At 54.6% G+C, this 18,946-nt stretch overlaps 1 protein-coding gene across 1 annotated transcript; it reads left to right on the top strand.

Annotated features, from left to right (window-relative positions):
• The first annotated feature begins 3,755 nt into the window (after positions 1-3,755).
• On the top strand, positions 3,756-18,644 carry MYL9 (myosin light chain 9). The gene is made up of 4 exons (XM_067307431.1): positions 3,756-3,833; positions 14,215-14,418; positions 16,428-16,589; positions 17,005-18,644. Exons 2-4 carry the CDS (start codon positions 14,235-14,237, stop codon positions 17,175-17,177), a joined length of 519 nt encoding a protein of 172 aa, XP_067163532.1. The 5' UTR covers positions 3,756-3,833; positions 14,215-14,234; the 3' UTR covers positions 17,178-18,644.
• Positions 18,645-18,946: the final 302 nt, after the last annotated feature.

Here is an 18,946-nt window from a genome sequence, read left to right as displayed (position 1 = left end):
TGTCCTACCCCTCTCCCCAGGCAAGCCCTAGCAATGTGAGGCCCTGCCCTGCAGCCTCACTGCTGCCTCGCACGAGGGGAGGCTGAGGCAGGGAGCGGCCAAGGAGGTCTCCAAGGCCCACATCGGCACAAAGCCCAGCCCAGCCTTCAGTGCGGCTCCTTGGCAGGGTTCGCTCGCTGGGCCTGACTGTCAGCCCACAAGGAGCTGAGTGCCTGGCCAGTCCCCTGTGCCTGGGCAGAGCAATGGCCTATGCCTGAGTGGGCTGGGGCCGCCAGCGTGGGTATCCCATGGCAGGGCAGTCTCCTGCTCCGGAGCTTTACGAAGAGAGACATGCAAGTCCAGGAGCCAGCGTTGGCTATGGTGCCTTGGCTGGCAGCCCCGCTTGATGTAAAACACACCCATGCCATTAACAGGCCATGAAGGGCATCACTGTCTGCAGATGCTGCTTCCAGCGCAGACAGGGCCCAGTGTTTGTCTTAGGAAATCAATGACCCCATGAAGACCACCTTGCAGAGCTGCTTCTGAGCAGTAAGGCAGGCCAGTAACTGCCCTAGGACAGCCTTCTTGTCTGTCCTTGCACATTCAGTTTAAAAGGGGAATAACCCTTTGCCAGCCACTCTTGGATGCTTGCAAAGCTGAAATCCATTCATCATATTGAGGCACTCAGATATGACAGCCATGAGCAGATAAACAGATTCCTTGAGGGCAGCTTTCCTCCCATGCTGTACAGTTTGATGGCACATTTCCATCGTGCTATATTGGCTGCTCAAAATCTGTGCCTTCAAGATGCTCAGTAGCTCCTTCTTGGGTACAAACTGCAAGACCTGAGGCTTTTAAAGTGGGATAGCCTTGAAAATAAGAAGTAGTTGGGCAAAGATCTGTAGCTGTATGTTTATTCAGGCAGACATATACAAGCCATTATGGCTAGCCAAACATACTCTGTCTGCAGAAATTATGCTATTGGAAGTATCTGCAAATAAAACACTAACTGGGATATGTGTGGGGTCCTAAAGATTTGACCACTGTTTTGCAATATTCTTGCCTTACAAGAGCAACAGCATGAAACCTACATCAGCTGCATTCCTCATTCAGTGGCACCCAGCGACAGGACAAGAGGCAACGGGCACAAACTGAAACACAGACAGTTCCATCTGAACATGAGGAAAAACTTCTTTACTGTGAGGGCGAAAGAGCACTGGAACAGGTTGCCCAGAGAGGTTGTGGAGTTTCCTTCTCTGGAGATATTCAAAACCTGCTTGGATGTGATCCTGTGCAACGTGCTCTAGGTGACCCTGCTTGAGCAGGGGGGGTTGGACTTAGATGATCTCCAGAGGTCCCTTCCAACCTCAACCATTCTGTGATTCTGTGATTCTGTGATCTCCCAGGTCCAATACTGTTGCTCTTCATCAGTCATTCACACAGGGCTTGGCATGATGTCTACTCGAAGGTGGGGAAACAGAGGCACAGCAAGGAGCAGCGGTTCCCCAAAGACCAGGCAAGAAACGGTTCCTTACAGAGCCTTCCTCCTGCAAACCTCTCTGAGGAAAAATTCACTGACAGAGTGAGTTTGGGGCTTTTCTCCAGCAGATGCACATAAAAACCTGATAACAGCCACAAGGTGGCAGCTCGTGCTCTCTTACTACCGACTCTTTCTTTCTTTGGGAAACTTCACGGGGAAACCTCTAGACAGAGCTCAAGCATAGCAAAGGCTCTGGCAAGGCATAAATGCTGGCTCCCAGGTCCCAGAGTCACCACGCAGGGAAGCAGCAGGCAGAAGTAACACTACGTGCTCCTTGCATCAGTCTCGTGCTCTCCCAAGCTTGCCCTCTTCTCTGGCACAGTCAGTCTGCAGCCACAGCCCATCCTTTGGAGAGGACATTGCCATCTCACCTGTTGAACGGGCACACACCATCTTGCTTCCAACAAAGGCTTTTCAATAGTGGCACTTCCACAGTGCCGTGACTGAATAAACTCAGCAGTTTTCTAACTCCCCAGAGGAGGCAATGGCCCTGACAGATTTCTTCAAAACAGCAAAAGGGTATGGTTGTTAGGACGCCACCGAGAGTCCCCTGAATTTGGCAGGCAGTGGGTAAAGCAGGTCATTAGCCTTCTGAGTCAGTGGGTACACAATCAGTGTCTCGGGCAGAGTCAGATCAGGCTGCTGGAGGACACAGCTGTTTCTTTTGTTCCAGCAATGAAACAGAGGCCAGGGCTTTTTAAAACCGAGTGTTGTTCAGTATAAGAATAAAAGTATTGACCCACAGGAGGACAGTAGCTCACTATTAATTTATGTCACAGCTCATTTCCTCTTTTCAGTTGTGTTACTGTAGTTCCAGGCCATGTGCCTCACACTGTCCCCTCAGCACAGCCCTGCCATGCTGCAAAATGCCCAGGGTCACAAGATATGGTCCTTGACCTTGAGCTCCAACCTGTCCATGGGCAGTGACTGAGCCACCAGCAGTGCCCAAGTAGAGCAGCCCTGCTACCAGTTGCCTGGCCCAGGGTTGGGGGCATGTGAATTCCTCTCAGAAGGGCTCCCAGTTTGTTCTTCGGGCACTTGCCTGTTCTTCGGTGGGCTGAATTCTGGCCAGTGTCATGGGTAGCACATGGCTGCCTCCAAACCAAAGGCAAATCCTCCCTTGGAGGATGACTGGGAGAGTATCACCCTCCAAATCGAGAGCATGCAGGACTGGGAGCCCCCATTTGTGCTCCACAGGACTGAGCAGGATCGGGGAGTGGAGCAGGACAGCTGATGGGAAGGAATCACAGAATCACAGAATGGTTGAGATTGAAAGGCACCTCTGGGGATCATCTAGTCCACTGCCCTGCTCAAGCACGGTCACCTAGAGCATGTTGCCCAGGACCCTGTCCAGGCGGGTTTTGAATATCTCCAAGGATGGAGATTCCACAACCTCTCTGGGCAACCTGTTCCAGTGCTCTCTCACCCTCACAGTGAAGAAGTTCTTCCTCATGTTCAGATGGAACTGTCTGTGTTTCAGTTTGTGCCCATTGCCTCTTTTCTTGTCACTGGGCACCACTGAAAAGAGTCTGGCCCCATCGTCTCTAAACCCTCCCTTCAGATACTTGTATACATTAATAAGAACCCCTCTCAGTCTTCTCTTCTCCAGGCTGAAGAGTCCCAGCTCTCTCAGCCTTGGACTAGGGCTGCATGTCATGTGACAGAGATCCTTAGCTAGGCCTGAACAGGACTAACTGGTGCAAACAGTGCCAGGGCTGGTACCATGCTTGAAAGCTGGGGGGGACGAAACATCACCCATGGGACAGCTTGCTTGGGGTCCCTTGCCAGCAGCAGTGGCTGTCCACCCTCTGCAGCGCAGCCACCTTGCACCAGCCAGCTCTCCCGGTGTGCCTGGTGCCACTGGGCCTTCACAGAGCAGTGTCCCCTCTGTCCCGGGGGGCAGGGGGGAGCCGAGGCGCAGGGACGCCCCGACTTGCCCAAGCCGGTGCAGCGCCCAGCCTGGCGTCCACCTGGGGTTGGGCTGAGCCGGGTCTCCGAGCGCCGGGAGCTGCCCAGCGCTCCCTTCGCGCCACGCTCGAGGGCGGCTCACCCGCCTGGGGCTCCCCGCGCCGCGGCCGCCGCGCAGAGCTCCCGGGGCAGGCGCGGCACGCCGCCGTTCCGCCTATATAAGGCCGGGAGCGCGGTCCGCCGCCCCGGCCCCGCCGCATTCTTCTGCCTTGTATGGGCCGAGCCGGGCCGGGCGGGGAGGGCCGAGGCGCGCCGGCACCGCCCCGCCCGCGCCTAGGGCCGCGCCGCGGGCCGCGCCGCGCCACAGCAGCGCCGCCGGCCCCGCAGCTCGCCCGCTCCGGCCCAGGTGAGGCGCCGCCTCTGCCCCCCGTCGAGGTCCCTGCCCCGCGGCGGCCCGCGGGCAAGGCAGCGGGGCGTCCCGCGTGGCCCCCGCGGCCCCGGCAGGGAGCCGGGGGCAGCCCCCGACGGGGCTGCGGGACCGGGCGGGAGGGAGCCGGGGGCAGCCCCCGACGGGGCGGGAGGGAAGCAGCCGGAGTGAGAGGGGGTGGCCAGGCGCTGCCTCATCACTGCCACGGCGGGGGAGCCAGGCTCGGGCCCGTTGCAGGGGCTCAGCCCTTGGGACAGGGAGGAGCAGTGGCAGGGGAAGCCGTGGTGGGTCTCTGCCGCCAGGCGCAGCTCTGCTCTCCCCCCGGTGTGGACGGGGAGAGCCTTTCTCTGGGGCTCCTGTCGGGGAGCTCCTGGCTGGGAGAGGTGAGGGTGGGTCTTGAGCGAAGCTCTCTGTGGCTCTCTGCAGTGACCTGAAGCCAGGACCCCTTCCCCGTGCTGCCTGGCTTCACCAGGAGGGCAATGTTGCAATAGCAGATTGTGCTTATGTCCATGTCTTCACTTACATCTTGTTTTGTGAGAGCTATTTTTGTCTGGAACATCTGTTTTTTCCAAGTCTTTCTACTGATGGCCAGAGCCAAGATCCTGATGCCTGTGTGATGCTCCAGAGATGTCCCAAGTGACCAGTGAGCAACTTGAGGCAAAAAACTTGTAAAGAAGAAAAGCTTTATTTAGCTCCTTTCCCTCAGAGTTAAACACAGAGGAACTTTGTGTCTTGTTTAGCCTTGGCTATGAAAACTTGAGGTTCTTTTGGCTTTCTGTGCTCAGCTTCACGCCCATCTAGTATGAAATGTTATGAATGCAATAAAGCAGTTGGGAAGGCTCTTAAACATGGATGTGTAGCAGAAAAAAGAGGCAGGAGAAGTTTTCTTTGGAGTGGAACATCCCTACATATCAACAACCGCTGCTGCTTACCAAAGATGGTTGGTTTCTTCAGTTGCTTACATTTTTTCCTCTCGTCACTGGCAGGCTCTGTGTTGCTGATAGGAGGAGTTTTATGGTCACCTCCCTCTCTGACGTGTTAGGGCCAGATTCCCCCTCTGGGGTGAGCCCCTTAATTCTTCTGCGAAAATATCAAACCCAGACTCTACTATGCTGCTGGCCAAAGGCCAGCAGATTTTCCCCTGTGTGCTCCCTTGATACCTTCTCACGAGATGCCTCTCAGGGCCTCAGAAGGATGCTTGGTGGCAGGTCATTGATTTGCTGACAGCATTTGGGTGCAGCATTGCTCCTGGGCTGTGCTGAGTCTTCTTGTGGTGGCCCCAGGGATTCTGCCTGAGAAAGTTTTGTGTGTGCTATGTGGGCATGGAAAGGTCCTTTTCTTCTAAGCCCAGAGGGCAGGAACTGGCGCAGAATTCATATGCCCTGCTGACTCCTTGAGCCTGCAGGCTTGTCATCAGAGCCCACGCAGCCATGCTCTGGGCCTGACTGGCCTCCTAGTATCCCAGTGGGAGGACAGAAGGGGAGGAAAGGGATGAGCTCTCTCACCTGGAGGGCCCCTGGTAAGGCTGGCTGTGATGTGATGGGGAAGCTGGCACTATTATACAGTACCTGATGAGTTTGTATATGTCTGAGGATGTGGAATAGCCTAACACATCCTGCAGCTGCTCACTGGCTCTTCAAAGGTGCAGGTTGCCTGGATCAGTAACAAACCACTCCTGCACCTTGGCCCAAGCGTTTTTTTATCGTCCACTCTATTGTATGGCTCTCAGTTCTGCCAAGTGGTGCTGGCAGCTGGGACACATTGGCTTAGCAGAATTACTCTTCATTACCTTAATATTGTTGGAGAGCCACAGAAACCTTCTCCAGTTCCTCCTGCTCCCTAGGAGGGAACTGAGCCATTTCTAGGCTTACTGGACTGGGGGAGAGGAGATGAGTATGGCAGGGGAGAGAGCCTCTCCCAAGCTCCAGCTACATGCTGCAGTGCTCTTCCCCAGCTGCTGTGCAGCCCAGGAAGCCTCTGCTTCCTGTCAAGTCACTGCGGAGATGCTGTCACTGGCTCTTAAGCACTATCCTTAAAACCTGGCACTTCCTATCCACATGCAAAACCCACTCACTGGCTTTAGTTCTGGTGACTCTGGTATGCATATGGAGACAGCTCAGGGCTCAGGTTCTGCTTTCCCTTAGCCTCCAATCTCCCTTTTTTGTATCTGTCTGTACTCTGTAATGAGGCCAAAAAGGGACAGTACAGTAGCCCGTCTCTGTTCTGGCAGTGCCGAGCAGTGTGGGTTGTTCCTCCAGCAGCTCTGGGTGCCTCTGGCTGGTGGTGTGGCTAGCCCTGGCACCGGCTCCCCTAGACAGCTTGGCACTGAGGATGTAGCTGAGCAATGCCACATCCCAAGGTTAGCTGGTATTCGGAGCAGAGCTATATTGGAGAAAACAGCCGTTTTAACAGATTAGGCAGAGAGTAAAGGCTGCTCACTGCTCACTCCTCCAATATTTGACAGCTAGAAGCTGCTGGGAAAACAAGATGCATCTCTTCTGCTGCCTCTGGGGACAGGATATCTGCTCTGACCCTCACGGGCAGCCCCAGTTCTGGGAGAGGCGCCTCACGGTCAGCACAACTTTATGGGTGAAGGGAAGCACTGTCTGCACCACTACCCTGTGACCTCCCATGCCAGTACCGGACACTTCAAAGCATCACCCAAGCTGGCCCTCATGCCAAACTGTGAAAGGGACTGGATACTGCTGCCTGGGCTGGACTACCCTGCTTGCACTGCCATGATGCACTGAAGTGTGACTGGCCCTGTGTTACGGAAACCTAGAGCTCACCCTGCAGCAAATGCACCTGTGTTCTGGCTTGGTGGTACTAGCAGCCAATTTGGGGAACAGACTTTGGGCAGAGATTTAATCACAGTCTCTCAAAGTTTATCTGACATGGATGGCAGGGATGTCCTATGGGATAGTCCAGGTTATTTGAATCACCCTTTCCCCACCCTGTGAAGCCTAATCAAAAGCAACCAGCAGATACACATCATGTGTTTGTCTGGCTCCTGGGGTCTCATGGCAGATAGGCACTCTCTTGGAATGTGCTAGAGACCAGGCGTGAGCTCAATGCAATGCTGAAGTCTTGTCAGCATTTCTAGAAATGACTGCTGTAGTTGCAAGCCCAGCCTTGGAGGAGCCATGCTGGAGAAACTGGGTCCTTCGGTACCCTTTGGTGCCATACTCCAGGTGACTAATGACTTCTGAATACCATGGCCCATGTCCAAGGGCCCTGCAGAATATGTCCAACAGCACAGCTGCCTCTCCACGCCAGAGATAATCCTGATGCCACTTTCTTCTGTGCTCCTTGCTGCCCAGGGAGGTAGCGAATGCAGCCCAAGAGCATGGCTTGTGATCACTATCATCTGGTCTGTTTGCAGTAGACATGCCCTCAAAGCTGTATCCATGATGTCAACTTTACCCATTTGCTGTCCTTGCAGTTTTGCTTTGGATAGAGCAGGGAGGAGCTCCCCAGCAGCTGAGGCAAGCTCATTACCCATGCTGTCCAAACCTACCCTGGGCACTGGAATGGCAGTGCACTTTCACCATCAACATGAAGCAGGACCTGGGCCACTTGCCCCAGGCCATCTGAGACTACTAACACCCAGGAAACATGAGGGTAGCTTTTCTGAAAGGTCTCTTTTACAAAGAGCTGTGTTTGGGTCCAGCCTCAGAGATTTTCCTTCTTTCCGCAATGACTGTGGGAGGAATGACTCAGGAGCTGGGCATCTTGTAGGAACGCCCCAGGCCCTGGGAACAGGGAGAGCGCAGTATGGGGCGGGAGGGGGATTTATTGGGAGAGATGGGAACAAAGGGCATACAGCCCCTCCCCTGTGTCTCTGCATGTGTGGAGGGATAGGTGCAGCTTGATAGCACATACCCCCATGAAACATGACTGCCTTTGGCCTTGCATGGGCTCTGGCCAGGTCTACCACAACAGTAGCTGCCAGAGGTGTGGACTTGCTTATCTTGGTAACATGTTAACTCTCATGTTGAGGACTTAACTTGCTCTCTGTAAGCATTAGCCTTATTTCCCTGTATTTCTGCTGTTTCCATATCTCTTTCCTCTGCCCCACTTGTATTTGTGCAGACAGCATTGTGTTTGCACAGCCCATGACACAGCATGGTCTCCAAGTTTCACAAGCAGCTGAGGTGGTGTAAGAGCCTGCTGGCACTGCAAAGGAGAGCTCTCCCCCTACCCTGGCCATGCACGTCTCTCCTTCATGCTAGTCAGACCTTCCACAAGCCAGTTCAGCTCACTGACACAGCAGAAGCTATCGTTGTTTTTATTTTTTAGCTGGGATAGTGAGTTGAAGTGGGTCATGAGAAGATCAGGTGTAGGTAAGGATGGAAGTGAGCAGCTGGGAGGAAGATGGACTGGGCCTCTCTCCCTGGAGAGCAGTGAGATGTCCATTTGGCTTATCCCACCCTCCCCTAGCACAGCCATCACAAAACAGCATAGGGATGAAGTTGCTTGGTTGGTTTTTACCAATAAGGAAATATGTCAGTTGATTCATGTTATAACTGTGAGTCTTTGCTCTTATTTTTTAAAACTACAATGGTATTCTTAAATAATTTATGATCTTAAGCCAGCCCCATGGCTGCTTAGGTCTGACTCTCAAGGGAGGAAGGCACAAGCCTAGCAGTGCAGGAGGAAGGGACACTGTCTTGGCAGGAGAGGTGATAGAAAGTCAAGGAAATAAGGGCAGCCCACGACAAGGCGAGTGCTGTTCCACCTGGGAAGGACCTGGTACGATACAGAGGTTGGCTTGGTACTGCTGTACATGGTACAGCAATGGTCTGCTGGCAAATGGCTTACATGCTGGACTAGCTGGAATTTAACCCCCCACTAACCTGATCCGTCACCATTGTCTGAGGAGATCCTGGGTGGGAGCAGCCATTGGGATAGGGCTTTTACTTAGGTTTGATAGGAGCAGGATCAATCTCTGTGGGTTTTCTTCTTGCTGATGGGAAGTCAGAGGTTCTGAGGCTGCATCAATTTGCTCAGCCTGCTTGAGTCCATCCTAGTGTGCAGGGCATTGTGACCGGGCATTACCTGAAATGGTCTGGCCCTCAGGTTTGTTGGCAGAAAGCCCTCGGCCAGTCACAGTCCTGTGGCCAGACCCCAGAGCTGTGTGGGTGGCTTTCAGCAGAGCTTGAAGACCAAAGGAGAGCGACCATCAAGCCCTTTTGCACAGCACAGATCACCTGTCTCAAATCAGGCCTGACTGCAAACCACTTGCCTCTTGAAAAGGGATGACTGATTTCTCCTTTCCCTGCACCAACCTAAAAAAGTGTCCTTCTACGTCCCAGCCAAGAATCCCCAAGGAATTCTGCTGAAAGCAGAAGTAAAAAGGTTAGGACATGACCAAGCCAGGCTGGATCTTGGAACCAAGCATCTTTCCAGGGATTTTTTGAATCAAACAGCAGAATCAAACAACAAAACCATGTGCTGTCAAAATTGTGCTTAATCCACCTAACAAGAACAGGAAGAATTCTCTGGGAGAATGTGCCAAGCCACTCTTGTGCTCTCTGGTCACAGCCAGGGCAGGGTAAATATTTGGATAATATTAGTTCATGTGGTGAGAGCAAAACTCCTGCTTATTTCTCTTCTCTTCTGCTAATAATTCTGCTAATAATTCTGTGTGTTTTGAAAGCTCAGTGCTGGCCTGATCTGCAGCCCAGTGTGATGGTGGGCAGCAATTTGGTGACTCGCCTGTATCTATTCTGTGTACCTCACCACGGACATTAGCCGGTGGGTCCCAGCCAGGGGAGTTCAGGGTGCTGCAAGAGGGGATGATGCTGGGGAGGGTGGGCTGAGGGCAGCGCGGTCTTCATGCCAGTGCTGCTGGGGGCCTTGGGGAGTGAGGGGGGGTCTGTCTCCCCTGGGACACCGAGCTCATCCCCTGCAGACGAAGGGCACAGCTTTGGCTCAGCTGGGTGCTGCCAGGTTCCTGCATGAACTGCATGTGGAGTTAAGCAGCACTGCTCATGCCAGTCAGGATGAGAGCAGGCATTGGGATAGGGGGAACCATCAGGCTGTGGGACATCCTCCGGCCAAATCTGAATCTCTGAGCTACAACTGGGCACTGTGTAGGAAGAGAGGTGCCAGAAAGCCCTGCTGACACAATAGCTAGGGATTTTGTACTTTCTGCAGGCCTTGTCCAGCCCCCTGGGGTTGTCCTTCCAGCACAGCCCAGCTAGGGGAGTCTGGGAACCCGTGGCAGGGTTGGGAAGTAGGCTGGTGGCCACTCAGCTCCCACCTTTGCAGCCTTGTTGAAAGAGGAATAGCAGGCAGGAGGTGAAGAAGAGGAGTGCTAGAGAAAAGATAGAATGACCCAAGGAAAAAATGGGAAAGAGGCTACAGATGGGGGAAGGCTGGCAGGAGCTGTGTGGGTGCACAAGAAGTGCTTCAGGGAGGCAGTGAGAGGAGTGGCAGTTGCTTGCTCTGCACTAGTTCGAGCAAGTCCTTGCCAGCGCTGGGATCCCAGCTGGATGGGATGCTCCCGAAGACCCTGTAGTCCCCATGGTATGTCAGCATTAAGGGCGCAGCTGGAAAGCATTTCCTGGAGCAGCACGCGCAAGGTGGCCTGAGCAGCCGGGTACAGTATCTGGCACACAGCACTCGGTGGCATTGTTGCTTTGTGCTGCTTAATGTAACATGACATGGCTCCTTGGCTGCTTTGTGTCCCCTGCCAGATAAGCCAGGAACCCAGGAGACCTACTCCTCACCAAGGCACAGGGGCACACAGCAATTCTGATAATACTCTGCTCTTCTACCCAAGGAACCTATTCAGAGTCCATTAATTTAACATAGCTTCCCCCAGCCTGCTCCCCAATGCAGCAGGCCCATACTCCCTGCCCCAGATGGGGAAACTGAGGCACAGGGGTGCATGTGAGGGAGAAATGACGGCATTTGAAACATGAAGGCTCTGAACAGCATCTCTATCTTGGCCTTACCGAACCTCAGACTTTCTCACTAGGCCATGGAGAGCTGGCAGCCGACATGGTCCTAGGGGAGAGCCGAGAAACCCCCATTTGCCAAGCCTGTCTTTCCTGGTGGCTTGTTGAATTACAGTTGTAAGGATATCTTCGGAGGCTTGACTAGGAGAGGTCTGAGCACCTTCTTCCCAGGTAACATTAGTGGTAGCCATGGGTGCATAGCACCCCCTAAAGATAAGGTTTGGACCCCCAGCACCCTCAGTACAGACTGTTTTAAATACTTACCATGTCCATCGGCCATGCTTAGCGCAGATGTTGGGAGGCGGAAGGACAACAAACTGCTGCTCTGAGGCCTTGAAGGGGCTCAGGTACCATCTACTGGGGCTCCTCATTAGCTGTAATTAGCTCTTAGCTCCAAACTTGTTAACTTTTCCTATGAGGGGTGGCTGGGAAGGAAGCAGGTGGGCCCTGCACTGGCAGCTCCTGCCTGGTGTGGTTGCCTTGGGAGAGAGCTCCAACCCACAGGTGTGGGAGATGGTCCATGGCCTTGAATGGGTGCTATGGGCTGGGCTGAGCAGCCCCTCTGGGGACGTGGCTGCGCTCCCCGGCTGGGCTGTGGATGCTGCAGCCGGCATGGGGCTGGACATGCTGCAGTGAGGAGGGAGACTCCTTTCCCCTGCCGCAGCTGTGCCTTGCTTACGCCTCTCGGCAAGGAGGAAACCTGCTTTGAAAAATCGGTTTCTGTGCTACATTGTCAGGCTGTGCGTGGCTACTCTTGCTCTGGTTGTGTTTTGGGTGCACATGCAGGAAGTGGGTCCGAGTGGTCCCCCAAGAAGTGCTCCTCTGCCCCGGTGCCCTGGACTGTGGGGATCCTGTCCTTGTCAGGTGCTTGGACACAGCATGCCGCTGCTTTGGGTAGGGCGAGATGGGAGAAACCCTGCAGGAGTGAAAGGTCTCTCCCCCCAGAAAGGGCTTCCCTGAGGCAATGGTGACTGATGGGTTTACGCCTTGCCCGCATGCTCTCCTTGGCTGCTCTTAGCATGGGGCTGTTCCCAGTGGGGCACATATTGCCCAGGTTGAGAGTCCATCATATGCTGTTCTCAGGAGAAGTTGGGGCTCAGCCATAGGCTTGCAGTACATATCCCTGGCGCTGCTGAAAGTCACTCATGTTTACCCCAGCGAGGCATCCTGGTGCCTAAAGCAGGCAGAGGGCTCATAGCGGGGCAAGTGAGGACCCCAAGCCACCTTTCTCCTTAGCAAATTCTCTCCTGGTTCCTTGCAGGTGTCCTTGCACACCTTCACCTTGGGCAGTGGCAGGGCTTGGCGTTCGTGCCACGGCCAGCCTGCCGCAGGGTGGTAATGCCCTGAGTCCCCCTGAGGCTTGAGGACACGTTATACACAACGCCACAGCCTCTGCAGCCCGACTCCCACAGAGCACTGCAGTATGACGAGCGAGGCTGGCCACCCGCTGGCGATCCGGACCTGTCACCCCATCACAGATCCACAAGGGCAGAGGAGCTCACTGCTAACTCCCTCTTTGCCCTTCCAGGCTGTTACCTTCTCCTGTGAGTTTAGTTATCTGCAACAAGAGCATCGGGTCTCTGCACCCCATGTTCCCTGCTTTGCTCGGCTGCTCTCCTCCACTGACCAGTGCTGGGCAGCCTCTTTCCTCCTAAAAGCTGTGTGGTTCAGGCCTTTGGGAACTGCTGCTCTAAAACAACCCCCAAAGCTGTGGAATCGGTATAAAAGCGCCGCCCGGTGACCTGGCCCAAGCCCAAAGAGCGGCCTGGCTTTGAGGTTTTCCAGAGGTTGCTGGCCTTCCCTTCCCTCCCCCCGCCCACCCTTTCAGAGGCCCATCCTGCGCTCTCCCGATGCATGGAGTGCACTGACTGCAGGACCAATGCCAGCTCCAGGCGTAAGATCCCGGGGGAGAGCTCCAGCCCTGGTAGGGTGCATGCTGGCTTCCCGGATGGGCGGCCTTTGGCCTGACTCACTGTGCAGGGCCCCGGAGAAGCAGCAGTGGTGGGAGGGATGGAGAGCTGAGATCCTCCGGCTCCGGCTGCCTAAACAAAGAGGGGGAAGGGAAGGCAGTGGTATGTGAGGAATGTGCCCAGAGCAGATAACCCTCTTCCTGCTGGGTGCTGGGCGCTGGGAAGCAGCTGCTGGTGAGCCTCCCTTTGTGTGTGCCAGCGGGGTGAGGAAAGCAGATAAGCGCAGCAGGCAGCAGGCAGGGGAGAGCTGCCAGCGGATGGTGGGCCTCTGGAGGGAGAGCCTGGGGGTTGCTTGTGTGCAGCAAGATGGAGGGATGCACACCATGACGTGGGGATGAGGAGGGGTTGCTTCGCAGGGGCCGAACTTTGCGCTGCCATCATCCCGGGCCCTGGTTGATGGTGCCTCCTCGCTCTGTAGCGCCCGGCTCCTGGAGATGCTCTTCTAGGAAAGGCTGAGGCAGTTCTGCTTTCAGGCGTGCACACAGGCAAGCTGCACAAAGTCAATGCTGTGTCGGTAGAGGCAGAATCTGGTCCCTTGCACATGCAAGGCAGGAGTAAATTCTTATGCCCAAAAAGCCAAGGCAGCATCTCATCCTGCCCAGGAGACTGATCCTGGTGGGAGAGCTGTGGGGTGCTGTGCTTGGTGTCTCTCTCTGCTCATGGGGTGCGAAGGGAAAGGCCTGCAAAGCAGGTTTGGGGGAGCTGACGGTGCAGACAGGGTGCTTTTCTCATTCCCTCCTGGCTTTTGCTGTAGCAGGAGCTGATGCTACAAGTCAGCAAAGGAAACACCAGTGCAAGTCCTGGCACTAGGTAGGGTCCTGCCGCTCCTCAGGAACCGCAGGGCACCAGCAAGAAAGCACTTTCACTAACCACTCTCAGAGCAAACAGGGTCAGCCTTGGAGCCCCGTCTGCCCGGGGAACCTTGGGGCCTGTCTACCATGAGGGCTCTTGCCGTTGCTGGGACACTGTACAAGTGAGAGCTGCATGCTCCTCCGTGGAAGCCACATATCAGCTGTCTCAAGATGCCCCTGCACAGCCATAAAGAGCAGGAGGCTGTGAGGATTGGAGCTGGGGCTTCAGAGTCCTTTGAGTTTACTTCAAAGGAAACAAAGCCCATGGGAGCACTGATGTCTTTCCAGCAGTCTTGTGTGCATATTGAAGGAATATGTGACTTCCTAGCCTTAGCTTCACCTATCCCCGTGTCTTACATTGTGACCAAATTATCTTACTAATGCCAAACTGTTTGTCAACCAGGGAAACTGAGGCACAGGACTGGTAAGTGGCTGTTTGCATGTCCAGAAAGGGAATCCAGGAGTCTTGACTCTTTGCCTTGCCTTTGTCCACCTGGTGCCCTGCTTCAGTCCCCTGGGCCCTGCCTTCCCTCCCTCCTAACCTTCCTCCCTGCTTTTCCTGCCTTGCTCATAGGTACCGCACCAGCCGCCAAGATGTCCAGCAAGCGTGCCAAAGCCAAGACCACCAAGAAGCGCCCTCAGCGCGCCACTTCCAATGTCTTTGCTATGTTTGACCAGTCACAGATCCAGGAGTTCAAGGAAGCCTTCAACATGATAGACCAGAACCGCGATGGATTCATTGACAAGGAGGATCTGCATGACATGCTGGCTTCTCTAGGTGAGGAAACCTTTCCCTTGTCCCTCTGTGCATTGGTCAACCCCTCTGCATTGAAGAGCTCTGTCCTTATGCCTCTTCTGCAAGGCGAGAGAGCTGCCTGGGTGCAATAGTAGCTTGCATGACAGGGAGTCACTGTCACACTCCTGCAGCATGCCTGCATTGAAAACCTGCTCTAGCAGGATTGTATTGATGCAAAGACCTCCTGCTTTGGGCTGGTTTGATGCAGGCTGTGAAGACTGGGGAACCATCTCTGCTGGCTCTGGTAGGCCTTTGAAAGCATGTTTGTGGGGACATCTAAGGGCAGCAGCCTGCTCTGTTGGCTAAGTGGAGGGGATGCTGCCCACATCAGCTACCAGCAGCAGATGCCCTGGCAGAGTGGCAGGAGGGTTGCAGGGATCAGCATCCTCGTCAGCCCCTGCAGCCTGTATCAGCCCTTACCAAGCCATTCTGCCAGAGCCAGTTCACATGGCAACGTCCCCTCTGCAACAGGATACCTGCACAGCAGGGGTCTTATCGGTGTGCACAGACATCTTCCCAGCTCTGCTATCCCAAATCCTTTCATCTCCATCTATAATGGCATTTCGACAAGGGCATGGGGTCCAACTGGCCAGGCATAAGGTTTGTGTCAGTGCTGACAGGGAGCTGCAGCAGACCAGTGTTGTCAGATGGGTCCCCATGGGAACTGGGATAACTCTGGACACAGACAGAGCCCACAGATCCATGCAGAAGCTTTGGGAAAGCATAGGTTTCCAAATGGCATTCTTGGCTAGCTCTGCCCAGTCTTGTTCAATAGGTCGCCCAGCACAAAGGCTCTCTGTGGATAGGTGAAAAGCCCAATACCTCGGCCCGTTGAGACTTGCATATCTGGCTTCCCTCCCCACCCAGAGCCCTTTCTTCTTAGCTGCAGGCCATGGCTCACTTTTCCCTCTCCTGTTCCCTGTGCTACCTCTGTGGCTCTTTGGGAGGTCTGTCAATTATTGACCTGGCAACCAAACCTGTTCTGAAGGCCCTGTCCACCTGGGAGGGAATCTCTTCCCCATAAACTACAGCTCTCAGAGAAGAGAGGTGCTGGGCATTGAGGGAGACATGTATGTCAAGGCTGTGCTCAGCAGAGGAGGTTAAACTGACCCTCTTGCATTCATGGTAGGAGCACTGTTTGGGATATCAGCAACATGAGGTTCATGTTGGGACAGTGCTGCCCCTCTGCTTGGGTGGATGCTGGGTATCAGCTACTAAGGAAATGTGAAAAAAAACCCACACTTTTTTTAGTTCTCAGTAAGCCCCAGATGAATTCCTGCATCTCCCTTAAGATTAGGCCTGCCAGTGTTGGGAAACCACCTGGTTCCCATTTGCCTCCAGCACAGAGTAATGTAGCAAGGGGCCAGGGCAGCCACAAGACAGGCCATGGGAAGAGGTGGTGGGGCTGGGCCCTGGGGAAACCCCATTTCCTTGTTTCTGGGGTGAGTGAACAGGTCTCATCAAAATTAATTTAAAATTCCTGTTGACAGGTACTACTCTTCATTCCCACCTAACAGGGGACAGGAGGGCACTAAAAACTGGTGGCTGCAGAATTCGGTAGGATTTATCTTTTGGGGAGCTGGGCCTAAGTAGCTTGGAAACCTTGGCCCTTTTGCTTTCCTGGGAAAGGGAGACTGCTGCCCAGTGCAGTGTTGAAAACAGAACTGCAGGTATTTGAGGGGAGAGGATCACTTGCTTATTCTCTCTCAGTCCAAACTAAAGCAAGAGGGATAGAGGAGGAGACATTTGGGGACCATCAAGCATATCCTGAGTGCACCCTGAGTTGGATGCGGTCAAGTTTAGACACAGTTCAGACAGGTTGTGCCTCAAAATGGAAGGGTCCACGGAGTTCTCCCATTGCCGAATTTCTTCCTGAGAGCAGAGGCATGAGGCTGGCTGCTGTCCCAATGGGTCTTGGGGCCTGGCAAGCAGGATGGGTGCTCCCAGGGAGGGGAGTGAGGGTACCCACACCTGCTGATTCTGTCCGGCAGGGAAGAACCCCACTGATGAATACCTGGAGGGCATGATGAGTGAGGCGCCGGGGCCCATCAACTTCACCATGTTCCTCACCATGTTTGGGGAGAAGCTGAATGGTACCGACCCAGAAGATGTCATCCGCAACGCCTTTGCCTGCTTTGATGAGGATGCGACAGGTATGGGCACTGCCTTTCCAGCTCTGTGGTGGGCAGCGGTGCCTACCTGGGGACCCTCTTGCACACAGATGGGTGACTGAGCCAGCTAGGATGAAGACTGGGGGCTCAGCTGGTGTGTGCCACCAGGCAAACCCTTGGGAAGAGTCCACAAGCACAGCAGTTCCTGAGCAGGCTGCTGGCTCTCCCTGCTCCCCCATCACGTCACATGTCTGTGTGATGAAGGCCCTGTGCAAGGGGAGCATGCACAGGGTTTGGGGCGGTAGAATAACAGGGTGGGGGTGCAGGAAGCATGCAGGAAGGGTAAGAAGGCCCTGCCGCTCAAACCGCTGCCCAGCCCTCCCACCATGTCCTGCCCAGCCACTGCTCTGCACTCCCATGCCCTGCATAAACTTCACCTCCTCCACCATCCCCACAGGCTTCATTCATGAGGACCATCTGCGTGAGCTGCTGACCACCATGGGAGACAGGTTCACAGATGAGGAGGTGGATGAGATGTACCGGGAGGCTCCCATCGATAAGAAGGGCAACTTCAACTATGTGGAGTTCACCCGCATCCTGAAGCATGGGGCCAAGGACAAAGATGATTAGTGCCTAGAGCTGCTACACTGCCTTTGCCTCCTCCTGCACACACCTCCTGCCCCCATTCCCTCCATTCCCCTTGCTGCCTACCACCACAGCAGGCTCACCCCATGGGAAATATCTTCCAGGACTTGACCCTTCTCTGGGTTACACTTACGTTGGCACATGACCCTGCACCTTTTCTAGAGGAAGTGCTCCCCTCACTATCCCCCTGTGTGCCCATCTATCAGTCCTAGACCTCCTCTCCCAACTCCTCTCCCACCCAGAGGCTCCCATCTCCCAGCCCCAAAGACACTGCAAAATCTCAGTGCCCACACCAAGGCCTTTCTAGGGATGTCTTGTCCATGTCCAGACCTTGCAAAAGAAACACTCTCTTCTTGACGTATCTGTCTGACAGCGGAGAGAAGGTTTGCCTTTCCCTTTGGCCCCTGTCCAGGAAGAACAATCAGCTCATCGTCCACCATCTCCTTTGACAAATTTTGCCTGAAGATCCTACTTGAATAATTTGATTTCTGAGGCAATGGGGTGCTGTGCACTCACCTCCCCCACGGTCCTCAAACCTGGCCATGCGCCCATCCCATGCACAGGCTCCCAGGGGAGCACCTCGACATCACAGCCTCTACCTTGTGCTGTGTCCCAGGTGGTCCTTACCTGGAGGGCCTTGCCACAGGTGCTCTTCACAGCCTGCTGGAACCCCCCCCCCCCTTTTCACAGCCCCTGGCTCTGCTGCACAGCCCCACTTTGCATTTGGATGGCATCTTTCAGCAGAGATGAGCCTGGTATGCTGACTCCTTGGCATCCACAGCCTACCCTGCCATGCTGGCTGCTGTGCCAGGTCTGTGGGTGTGTGGACAGGAGAAGAACAAAAGTGTTTTTCCTTCCCATTTGCCCTGATCCACTGCTCTCCCACTGTTTCCTTTGACAGTGTCAGCCAGCATCTCCCTGCCATCACTCAGCCACCTCGTCCCTTGGCCTCACGGTGGATGGGGTCCAGTAACACATCACAGGCCCATCACAGGGTGCAGGTGGCAGGGCCAGGGGAGCTGTGCTTGCCATGCTGGGTTGTCCTGCTTTCCTTGCGCTTCTCAGTCCCAGGACACCCAGCCAGGCAGGGACCCCACCAAGCAGCAATTTGCCCCCTTGAAGCAACTGCACAGCCTAGTAGTCACCCCTCCAGGGCGAGTAAGGGGGAGGTCTGCTCCCTGGGCATGGAGCTGGCGTGGTAAGGAGCATCTCAGGTGAGTGCTAGCCTGCTGGGATTTTGGCTGGCTTAAACCAGTGCAATCCCAGTTTTGAGGGACACAACATAGAAAGAAAGAGGCTCTTGCCTTTCCTCCCACGCTCTCTTCCTTTATGAAAGGAAAAAAAAAACACACTTTGTTCCTCTTCTGTGGTTGTTTTATGGCTTGAGAGGCTGTGATTTAAGGGATTCAGAAAGCTGAAGCCATGTATAAAGTCTGATGGGTGTCATACAAAGGCATGCTGTGTATGGCTCCCTCATTTCAGAGCAGCTCTGGTGCTGTGCCACACTGCCGGTGTGTGCTGGTGAGTTTGGGGCTTGAAGCCCTGCTCTCTCTGAGTGCCATGAAATCCTCCATCTCCTCCTACACCAGCTTGCCTTGACTCGCTGCCTTTATGAGGTAGGATCCCTTCTGGCAGGGCGAATGCCAGCTCTTTCCATCAGGGCAGCCTGTTTTGAAGCCAAATCCCTCCCAACCTGTCTCCACCAAGGCCCTCTGCCTATATAAAGTCTCTCACAACTTAAACATCATCTTCAG

The sequence above is a fragment of the Apteryx mantelli genome, chromosome 18 (genome assembly GCF_036417845.1).
Source record: "Apteryx mantelli isolate bAptMan1 chromosome 18, bAptMan1.hap1, whole genome shotgun sequence".
Taxonomy (NCBI): Eukaryota; Metazoa; Chordata; class Aves; order Apterygiformes; family Apterygidae; genus Apteryx; species Apteryx mantelli.
This window is presented reverse-complemented; position numbering and strand designations above follow the sequence as displayed.